At 38.7% G+C, this 12,020-nt stretch overlaps 1 protein-coding gene across 7 annotated transcripts in view; it reads left to right on the forward strand.

Moving 5' to 3' along the window:
• pds5b (PDS5 cohesin associated factor B) overlaps window positions 1-12,020 on the forward strand; it is a 270,645-nt gene that overhangs the window by 155,423 nt on the left and 103,202 nt on the right. For all 7 annotated transcript variants that reach the window (XM_063054295.1, XM_063054288.1, XM_063054290.1 and 4 more), the window contains 2 exons: window positions 2,929-3,042; window positions 6,686-6,767. In XM_063054295.1, the coding sequence (XP_062910365.1) occupies window positions 2,929-3,042; window positions 6,686-6,767 (196 nt within the window). The remainder of the gene's footprint in view (window positions 1-2,928; window positions 3,043-6,685; window positions 6,768-12,020) is intronic.

The raw sequence follows: 12,020 nt of genomic DNA on the forward strand, positions 1-12,020 counted from the left end.
TTCTACATTTTAATTGTTAATGCCAACCTGTGGATCCCTGTTTTCAGGGCTGCCTTTATTCTCAGATTACTTGGTTAATATCCAGGGAACATCAAAGCTGTTGTAGAATTAGCCTCCTTTCTACCAGTTCCATCAGCATTTCAATTGTGGGTACCACTGCCAGAAAACAACAAATTTCACAACATATGCCAGTGATATCAAACCTGATTATAGTTTTGAAAACTGAGAAACAACTGTTATTTTGAATGTCTACATCCTGAAATCACTAAAAGTTAATTGATATGTACAAAAGGAATATGAAAGGAATTTGTTCAAACCTAGTCATTTTTACAAGTGATTTTTCAGTACGGTTCCTCATAATAAATACAATATAAGAAATTGGAGCAGCATTGACTCACATTTTGCCATTTGAGTCTACTTCACTGTTTAGTGAGATCATGGTTCATCTGATCGATTCCTGACTAGCCTCAAATAAACTTAACTCCCCTATTATTCAAAATGTCATAGAGCATGGGAACAGGCTTTTCAGCTCATCAATTCTGCAAGATGATGTAATTCTACCAATCTTATGCCAATCATTGTATTCTCCATACTTCCCTTAACTCCTCACGTAGTCTACCACTAACTTGCACACCAAGGGCAATTTACAGTTGTAATTAGCATACAAACCTGCCCATATTCTACCCATGAAAGGAAACTAGAGCATTTGGAGGAAACCTATGCAGTCACAGGAAAAGCTGGCTATGTCTGCTCAGGCAGCACCAGAGGTCAGGATTGAACCCAATCACTGTGGCAGCAACTCTACTAGCTATGCCACTGTGCCATTCCATTTGTCTGCCTTTGCCTATTATGGGTATGGAAACTTAAAAGCTATAGTGATCTGGAATAGAAGTTTTAAAACATTCACAGCAATTTGAGAAATGTGATTGCTCCTCTCTGAGTGTTGAGTGTTAAGTGGCTGTCACCTTAACCTATGATTAAGCTTGAGAAGCCCTGTCAGATTCTTGTGTGTTTTAATATGGTTACAGCTTGGTTTTCTACAACTCCTGATAATTCAATCTTTTTTTCCTCCATGGACCATGAAAAAAACCCCTTCTGTCTTCTCCTATCATTTTGGATCTTCCCTCCCCCTCCCACTTCCAAATCTCTTACTAGCTCTTCCTTCCGTTAGTCCTGACGAAGGGTCTCGGCCCGAAACGTCAACTGTACCTCTTCCTAGAGATGCTGCCTGGCCTGCTGCATTCACCAGCAACTTTGATGTGTGTTGCTTGAATTTCCAGCACCTGCAGAATTCCTCGTGTTTGTGTTTTTCTGTATGCCTATAGTTCCTATGTATATTCCATGCATTGTAAGTGCAGCACCTATTTGCAATAATTTTTATCAAGATCATATAAAAAAAAGAAATTGAATTTGGGAGTTTGCAAAATCTTGTAGTTTATCTTTTTATCTTTTCATTTACATCTTTATTGCAGAATCATTCAGAATTTTAATGGAGATTTACTTTTATTAAATCTACAGGTCAACTTATTATCTAAAGCTTTACAAAGTTACATTTAATATTTATCAGAATTTAGTTCCATGCCTCTGCAAGTGACTAGATTTTAAGAATGCCTTGCACAGTAAAGATTGAGAAATAATCCTTGGTATCCAAAAGGAATTTGAGGGAAAATTTCAATCTTAAAAGACATGCTTGGCACTGAAATTCTTCAGCCCGCTATTTTATAGGGTTCCAAATTTTACCAGTAATTGATACACTGGGTTAATCATTTAATTTTTAAAAATGCAAACTCTTTGAAGATAGAAGTTTAAAGCAGTTGACCTGCTTTGCTTCAACATGTATGTCTGTTTTAGCTATTCAGTGTAATCTGCACACATGAGATTCTGCAGATGTTCCAAATCTTGACCAACAGAAACAAAATGTAGGAGGAGCCCAGTAAGCAAATCAGAGAGCATATTTGGATCTCTTAGTGGGTACCCATTTCAATTTGACTTCCCATTCTGACATGTGTGTCCACGGTCTCCCCTACTGCCACGATGAGACCAAGCTCAGGGTGAAGGAACAACACCTCATATTCTGTCTGGATTGCCTCCAACCTGATGCCATGAATGCTGATTTCCCAAGCTTCCAGTCATCACACCTTCCTCTCCCCTTCTCTTTTTCTATCCCCATTCTGGCAACCCTTTCTATCCTCCTTTTCTCATTTGCCCATCACCCCTTTCCCTTTCTATGGTCCACTGTCCTCTCCTATTCTTCCTTCTCCTTCAGCCCTTTATCTCTTCCACCTATTACCACCCAGCTTCTTACTTCATCCCATCTCCCCAACCACCTTCCCCCTCACTTGATCTCATCTATCATTGCCTGCTTGTACTCCTTCCCGTCCTCCCACCTACTTCTGCCCCCTTCCTTTCCAGTCCTGATGAATGGTCTAAGCTCAAAACCAAGACTGCTTAATGCCCCTCCATAGTTGCTGCCTGACTTGCTGAGTTCCTCAGCTCTTTGTGCGTGTTGCTCAGTGTAATCTACGTGCACCATATTATCATAAACTGCTCTTTTGCTTAGCATATACTGTATATGATCTCTTTGATTAGCTCTGTACACTGTGGTATTCAAAAAGAGTAAAAAAAAATGGGACAATCCTTTGCTTATAGATGAAAGGACACAATGTCTATTTTTGTGTGAATACAATCAATTTTGAAGGGTTTACAGTATACTTAGCCATGTAAATTTACCCCCGAGTTGTAAGAGTGACCTCTGGTGTGCACTGTAGTCACTATGTGGTTGTTTGCAACATTAAATAGTTTGCAGAAGTAACTGCTGTTTTGAAAGTCTTAAATTTTTCATTAAAATAACATATTTGAACAGTAACAGCTGCTACATACTGCAGTATTTTAAAAACCAAACCAATGCTTTTGAATTCTGACTTGCAGATTACTTGTTGAACGGATATTTGCACAGTATATGGTGCCTCACAACTTGGAGACTACAGAAAGGATGAAGTGTTTGTATTATCTTTATGCAACCCTGGACACCAATGCTGTGAAGTATGTTTTAAAATTGTTTTAACTGAACTCCCAAGTGTATGATTCTGAATTATTCACTATTGTCTCTTTGTTTTCTTGAAAAATTAGTCAAGAGTAATGTTCCCTTTACACAAATATGCAATTATATAATACTAATTAAAGTTTAAGCATATTAAACACAGCCTTATGGCTTCAGGTATGATAATGTTTTTACCTTCATAACAAGCATTGCATGGATTGCTGAAGTGTGGCACTCCAGCTGTCCTATGGAAATTAGCACTGAAGTAAAAAGATCTATGCTCCTATACCTAAAGGATTTAACTTCCTGCTTCAGAAGCAGTTAGCCTTAATATAGAGTTTGTTATAACTACTGCCAGAACAATTTGGAAAACCCTGAATTATAGAAGTAACTTAGCTATAAAATTCTTTTGACTAATTATTCATGGATACTGTCAGCTTTCTAAAAAACTGAACTGAAATCATCCAACTGCATCATCTAAAATTTTCCTTTATTTAAATTGCAAATTTTGTTCTATTCAAGACATGTCAATTGTTGGAACTGTTCAGCTGTACTCAGAGCAAAGTGTTAAAATCCACAGTGAAAATGATATGTTGTGGTGATTTTACTTCCATCATCATAGGGAATTATGGGCCACTGCTCAGAAATGATAGCTACTCTGAGATTTGTTATTTTGATGTTTTTTTACCTGACTCTATAGAGGTTCATGAGAAGTCACCAGCAAGAAAGAATTCCATTTCTCTAAGTACAGGACCTCCCCAGGTCACAATAGGGTTCTGTTCCCAACAACAGTTTATAATCTAAATATATTGTGCGTTGGAAATACAGCTGCCTGGCTAATGTGCAATCAGTCTAGGGTGTTTAACTCAACCATTCATATTTCTTAGTCATGTCTCCTGCTCAAGTTCAGGCTTCTGAAACTCCGATGGTACTACCAAGCTTTCCTGCCCATCCCCAAGCTCCCAATGTTGCGGGTCTTTTCCTTCCTCCCCTGTCACCATTCCCACCATGGCTTCCTCTCTTTCCCACCCTCTGACCTCATATCCTACTCCTAGCCCCGCACCACTCTCCCACCCCTCTCCTTGCCTTGCCTACAACCCCTACTAGGTCTTGGACAGTCCAACCCACCTACCCCTAAGGGCAGTGTCATTATAGTATGGCAAACTAACCTCTACCTTGCAGGGGTCAGACAGCAGCTCTCGGATACTCTCACACCTACCCTGAACCATGACCCCCACCCACCAATAAACATCAGACACTACTCCTGCACTGTCACAAATGTCATCACTTTCAGAGAGCTCCCCTGCACAGCCTCAAATCTATCATGCCCTAATCCTTAACTCTTAGTCAAGATATATAAACAAGTCTGTCTTTGTTCCTGCCTACACTTGTCCCTCCTCTGCAAATTCTGCCTGCTGCTATGAAATTCCCACCGATAGCCACATTTCCTCTTCACCCCTTTCCAACTTCCACAGTAACCACTTCCTCTGACTCTCTGGTCCACTCATGCCTCCCCCACCAATCCTTTTATTACATCTGTCACTTTCCCTGCCATACTTGAAAGTCGTCTTACACCTGCCTCACCTACATCCAGGGATCTGAACAGCTCTTCAGCATGGAGCAAGTATTCACATGCTCTTCACCAGCCTCATTTACTCCATTTGCTGCTCCTGATGTGGCATCCTGTACATTGGCAAGTACAAATGCATACTACAGACTGTGCATAAGTTGGAGTATTGTGTTCATTTCTGGTCACCTCATTATAGAATAGATGTGGTGTGGAAGTTTTAGAGAAGATTTACCAGGATACTGCCTGGATTAGACAGCATGTCTTATCAGGATAGGCTGAGCAAGCTATGGCTCTACTCTTTGGAGCAAAGGAGATTGTGAGGTGACTTGACAGGGTGTGCAAGATGATGAGAGACATTGGATAGAATAGACAGGCAGAGATTTTTTCCCAGGGCAGAAATGGTTAATATGGGGGGTGGGAGGTAAATATAAAGTGCTTGGAGGAAAATAAGGGGGTTGGATCTACAGCGGGGGGGGGGGGTGTGTTTCACAGTTTGGTAGTATGTGGAAAGCAGTGCCAGGAGTGATGGTAGAGGCAGGTTCATTAGGGGCATTTAAGAGACTCTTACATAGGCACGTGGATGAAAGAAAAATAAAGGGCTCTGTGGGAGGGAAGGGTTAGATTGATTTTAGAGGAGGTTAAATTGTTGGGTGGCACAACGTCATGGGCTGAAGGACCTGTACTGTTCTGTGTTCCTACATTGGCCTTGTTAGCCACCTCAGAGCACACAAGAGAGAAGTGGAAGCAAATCATCCTCAATCTGAGGAACTACTTCAGAAGAAGTTGTATTCTGTCGCTGACAAAGCCAGATTAACTAGTGAACAGAGCCTGTTTAAAAAATAGAAAAGACAGGAACAGCAACAGCTTCTCCCATTAAGAGCCTGAGAATTGCTTCAGAAAAAATTAATGAATGGAGGATATTTTAATATAAATTAAAGTGCTTAAATGATCACCAAGTGTGATTGATAGGGAGAAATGAGTGAAATTTTCTATGACTGGCTTTAACATTGACACTAGAGGTGACATTACTTTTATTCCTTTTATGCCTGTGATGTGCTTATTGCATATGTGATGGAAAGTTTGAGCGAAGATCTTAAAGAACGGGCGAATTTTACAGAAGAAATTTCTCATTCTTGCCTCCAGCGATATCAGTATGAGAATTGCCCCAGTTACTTTTGCTGCAGTGAATGGTAATTTCATGCAACTGGACAAGAAATACAACAGAAGATGATATGAATGCCAATTTTAGTATTTCCAAGGAGATAGCGGGAACAAGAAAATCATATTAGAAGATATAGGAGCAGGAGTAGGCCATCTAGCACATCGAGTCTGCTCTGCCATTCAATACGATCATGGCTGATCTGGCCATGGACTCATCTCCACCTTACCTGCCCTTTCCCCATGACCTTTGATTCTCCTACTATGCAAAAATCTATCAACCTTGTCTTAAATGTAATTACTGAGGTAGCCTCCACTGCTTCATTTGGGCAGAGAATTCCACAGATTCACCACTCTGGGAAAAACAGTTCCTCTTCATCTCCGTCCTAAATCTACTTCCCTGAACCTTGAGGCTATGTCTCTTAGTTCTAGTCTCACTTACCAGTGGAAACAACTTTCCTGCCTTTATCTTATCTATCCCTTTCATGATTTTATATGTTTCTGTAAGATGTCCTCTCATTGTTCTGAATTCCAGCAAGTATAGTCCCAAGGGACTCAATCTCTCCTCATAATCTAACCCCCTCATCTCTGGAATCAACCTGCTGAACCTCCAATTATGGCCATAATTGTTAGAATGTAATTTGTGAGTTATACTAAAAATCTATGATATACTGGGTAAAAACTTGATTGGATAAATTTAAGCTCTGCTTTGCTGAAAAGATTGTCACAGACTTGAGAGCTACCAATGTGATCAAATACCAATAACTGATTAATAACATTTTTCTGGGCCTATGGCATCACAGAAGGATATAACAAATTCTGCAGTATTTCTGTAGTGGACTTGAAATTATAATGAATCCAATGGTAGTTTGAAATTGGCTACTAATGTCCTTGCTTTTTATTTCAACTTTTAACAGGGCATTAAATGAAATGTGGAAGTGTCAAAACATGCTGAGACATCATGTACGCGATTTGCTTGATTTGCACAAACAACAAAAAGTAAGTATGTTTTTCCACTCTGTGTGCAGGAACTGAGATGAAAATGTTATCTATGATACCAGGAGACTGTGCTAATCATGAAATGAGCAATTGATTTTTTAATATATTTTTGGGTTAAGAACTCTGGAACAGTTGAAGCTTGCCTTTGTATTAGTTCCTGACAGATGAAACTTAGCCATAAGTTGCAATACTGCTATGCTAATTCTATTTCAGTTTTGTGCTGGTTGACTTACAAATATAAATTTGTGCATTGTGCTGTACTTATGCATAAGGTTCCAACTTTACACATCAGGTCATCCTTGACATTGAATAAATAACAATTTAGTTTTTTATTCATCAAAAATTTAAATCTCAGTTCCCTGAGCATTAGTGTAATGTAACTGAACTTGCAATGCCAACCAACATTGCAGATGTTCAAGTCAAATTTATTGTCGTTTAACTGTATACATGTGTACCACCAAATAAAACATTCCGCTGGATCATGGTGCACAACACAGCACGTATAACTCACAACACCTAGTAATGTTACCATAAATAAACAAATAATAAAATATATTCCAGAAGATGTTTGGCATTATGGATTGGAAGGTAATGGTAGAGAATCTTCAGGAGCGTTCTGTCTTTATCTTCAGGAGAATACATAAGGGTTCATAAGAATTATCTGTAATCTGATTATTTTTCTGTTAGTCAGGAGTGTAGGGAGATTGATTAACATGAACATTTATTTATTGCCTTTCCCATGCAGTTACAAAGATACAGAATCAGAATGTCCCACATCCAAAAGCTATTTTTGAAGGCCTTAAATTATCAGTTATCAGTGTATGTAACGTTATTTGGCAAGATAGTTCCCAGGTGTTAATAAAAGAGATTGCCTTGCCATTTTCCAATACAAATCTCTTTATAGTGCTGCATCCGGTTGTGAATTGCCAGCTGTGTTCTTAACAGAAATTGGTGTCTGTTTGATTATCTGGAAGGTTACATGTAAACATTTTATTTGAGGACTGGTTGCCTTTTTGAATTAACTAGCTCTACCCCATCCCATGTGTGCAAACCTGTAACTAACTTCTTATTTGAAAACTTACTTTTAAAATTAGTGTAAATTCAGATTTCTGTTAATTGTCTTTCACAACCCAGTGAGCCCTATATTGTAATAGAATGCCACAGAGATTTACCTCTGATTCTTTGAAGAGCAAGCCTTGTGTAGAAAGAGAGATGAAGTAGACTGTCATTTCTCCCTTGAGTTTAGAAAAATTAGAGTTGATCTTATTGATATGTATGAAATTCTTTTAGGGCTGACAGGGAGTATACAAGGATGATGCTTTCTCTGGCTAGAGGCCCTTATAATAGGGGGTCAACTGTTCAAGACCAGGTGAAATATATTTGCTCAGAACGTAGTGAATCTTTGGATTTCCCTATGCAAGAGGACTGTGGATTATCACAGTCAGTGCTGAGTGTCATTGGCTCATTTGTTGAGTGTATCAAGACAGAGATTAATGGATTTTTGCATATGAAAATAATCAGAGAATGAAGGCATATGGAGCTGCTGTAAGAAAGTGGCTTTAAACTGAAGGATTAGTTGTGATCTATGGAGCAGGTATATGGGGCTAAATGGCTGACTCATGTTATTTTCTTTTGTATTGAAAGAAGTATAGCTTTGACAATATTGAAGTACATGAGATGTCTCAATTTTGAGAAGTATTCTAACTGAAGTTACTGTATTAGTTATTTATGGATGCTTGATTCCTTATCTCTAGGGATTATTTGAGACATTTTGCTAAGTTATACTTCAATGTATCCCTGTTTTGTACCACATGAAGTCTTTAAATTACTTTAGAGAGAGCAAGGCAGGGAGAAAATCCTTTGAAACTACAGAAGTTGCATATATAGTTTTTTTTTAAATCCTCAAATGTATTCTATGTAAAATTAAAATACAGGGATTCCAGTTAATTGGGCCATTCATTAGTTGGGCAGCTGCTTATTTGGGACACCTCTTGAAGAGCAAAAACTAATCAAGAAAATAGCCAGGATTCCCTTCGTTTGTTTCCGACACCTGGACTTAGAATCTATGTTTCTTCAAGCATGCATTCAACTACTGTATGTTCTGAGTTTTTGCCTTACCTCAGCAGGTAACTGAGACATCTAATGGAATACAGCCTTTTAGGGGCATGAAGCAGGAAAACAGGGAAGACTTAATACATACGGAGTTACAAGGCTCTCATGAGACCACATCTTTTAATTCAGAGAAGGTTTACCAGGTTGATCTGAGCAATAGAGAAACTCTTGTGATAAAATGTTTGTACAAATAGGCCTATTCTCCTCTAAATTTGAAAGAATGTGAGCGCGCGTTTCCTTTGGTCTTGATAGTATATGTGCTGAGGTGATGCTTCATTCATAGGAGAATTTAGGATCCAAGTGCATAGTATGAGAATAATAGGATGCCTGTTTAAGATTTGAGACGAGGAAGACTTCCTTGTCTTAAAAGGTTGTGAATTATTTAGATTCCATGTTTCAGAAACTGTGGAGGCAGAACCCATGAATATATTCAAAACAAAGATTAGAGTTTTTAAATCAGTAAGGGAATCAAGGGTTGAATGTGGGGAAACTGGATTTGAGGAAAGTTGGATAGGTCATAAACTTATTGAATAGTGAAGCAAGCCTATTTCTGTTCCTACATTTTGTGGACTTGGTGCTATATCTTGTGGTTCTACAGTCTTCCCTATTTCTTGCTTTGTAATAAAAGGAGGAATAGTTTACCCCCCCCCCACTAACCTTTCCTCACCTGCTTATTCTGCTTGCTACATAATGGCATTTGGTTAATCAGTTCTGAGTATGCCCCCCCCCGCCCTTCCCACCACCCATAGATTTTACAATACCTATATTCCAATTAATGTTAGTAGTTGAAATTCCCAACTATTACTGCCCTAACATTTTTGGTCCAATTTGGTACTTGCTCCAATTTGGTACTTCACTGAGCTTGCTCAACTTCCATTTGATGTTCCTTTTATCAATCATCCCATCACAAAACTTTAATACGTTCTTTAACTACTATTGCCACAGTCCATACCTTTCTCATATACAACATGATTCTCATGTACCAGCCTCGTACTCAAAGACATTTAAGTGCCATTTCTGTTGTGCTTCATAATAGCTAAACTATCATTCTTCCTTATGTCTACCAATGCTTCATTTCCCTTTTTACTCAACACTTTGCATTTATTTATATCTCAGTGAGCACATTTAGAAATGGCCTATTATTGAATGTTTCATTTCTTCTCTATCTTCCAGTTCTCTCTTGAATTCCTATCAGCTTCCTATCCCCGTATAACATTACTTTAAATCCTTCCCAACACACTAGAAAACTTGTCCACAAGAATATTGTTCCAGGCCTTGTTGCATTGCAACCAATACTTCAATTTTACCTCTATTTTCAATTTTACCGCCACATTTGTATTGTGCCTTTCATTTGAATTAATATTTGAAAGTTGCAATGCAGATAGCATTGTGACAGTCATGTAATCTTAAATTCTGGATTTGTGTATGCTCTGAAATGGACTTGACATTTCTTTGATGAAGACAACATTTCATTTCTTGCACGAGTTTAATCTAGAAGTATAATCCCTGGCTGGTTTACTAAATGTTGCTTCAAACTGGAAACAGTTAACACAGGGAATACAGTAGCTGCCTGGTCAGTCCTCTCTTACTAAACTGCAGGTTCTCTTTACGGGTGCTTTTTGCCTGCAGGAGGACACAATGCAATGGAGTTGCCCCATCAGCATTTTCCTTTACTTCCAAGATAAGAGTGGTATTGTTGCAGGAATGTGAACACTTCCAAGTTTCCTGTGGGTCCTAAATGCACTGTTGTCATTGGTTATATATTATTTTGGGGTCACAAGTGACTGCAGCAAAGAATAAACTGTTGGAAAAACTCAGCAGGTTGAGCAGCAACTGTGGGGGCAACATTTCAGATTGAGACTCTGCATCAGAAAGTTTGACAGTCTCTGTCGTGGCCTAGAAGGGAATGGTCAGCATATATTGAACATAGAACAATACGGTACGTGAACAGATCCTTTGGATTTGCGAATGATCTATATTCCCTGAATATTCATGTATCCACTTAACCTCTGAACAGCTATTATCGTATCTGCTTTTGCCACTCCCAGACAGCCTGTTTCTGGCACCAACTACAATGTGCCCCACACATCGCCCTTAAACATCCCCCTCTCACCTTAAATGCATATCCTCTAGTGTTTGACATTTCTACTCTGTGGGTGAAAAAGATTTTGATTGCCTACCCTGTATATGCTTCTATGCCAAATATGGTTATTCTTTTAATTCAATAATTTAAACATTTTAGGTCACTTGTATTTTGAATTGAAAGGTCTTTTGTATGCATTTTTTGGCCATGAAAATTTAAATAGGATCCAAGAGGCTAAAGGTCTGTGGTTGCTGGTTGTGAACCCAAAAGTAGCCTGAGAAAGTAAGTTTTACGGAGCTGGGTTGTCCTGGATGCAGCTGACTGCCTGGACCTATCACCTGTGATCCCTGCCAGCCTGGATTTACATTTCCTGAATGCAGACAGAACTGCTCAGGCTAACTCTTTGCACCTAAGAGTGATTGTACAAGGCAGAAGAGCATTTGAAAAATGTACATATCTCAGGTAACGTGGTATTGAGACCCAGATCCCAGACAACCTTTAACAAGTTGTTTCTATCAGAAACTTGTGATCAGTTTAAAAAAAATCTGACACAGACATTTCTTAATAAGTAACACACATAAAATGCTGGAGAAACTCAGCAGGTCAGGCAGCATCTATGCAATTAATAAGTTATTGATATGTAAATCATATTACTAAAGATGTAAAGTTTGAGCATTTTGAATTATTTTTTAGTATTGTAATTGTCAAAATACTCAAGCATGCAAACAGCATGTGCCTTTTTCTGCAGGGTGGGGTGAAATTCAAATGACTAGAACTTTGATTAATGTGACAGTCCTCCCAGGCTTTAAAGCTCATGGGCTGGATGTCAGGTACATCCAGGTGCTCTCTTCATATCAGTGTTCTACTGTCAGATCCAGTAGAGAGTCCCGTAGTAAAGCTTGCATAGGCATTTGACCTTTAGGACAGTTTTGGTCATATGGTGTTTCAATGCATATTCATTGAGGTTCTAGATGTACTAAGCTAATGGCTGTAGCCGGTGGTTAGCTGCAAGTTGGTGCAATTTAGCCCATTACAATTTTTTCATCACTTATTCTGAA

This window comes from Mobula hypostoma, chromosome 7, assembly GCF_963921235.1.
Source record: "Mobula hypostoma chromosome 7, sMobHyp1.1, whole genome shotgun sequence".
Taxonomy (NCBI): Eukaryota; Metazoa; Chordata; class Chondrichthyes; order Myliobatiformes; family Myliobatidae; genus Mobula; species Mobula hypostoma.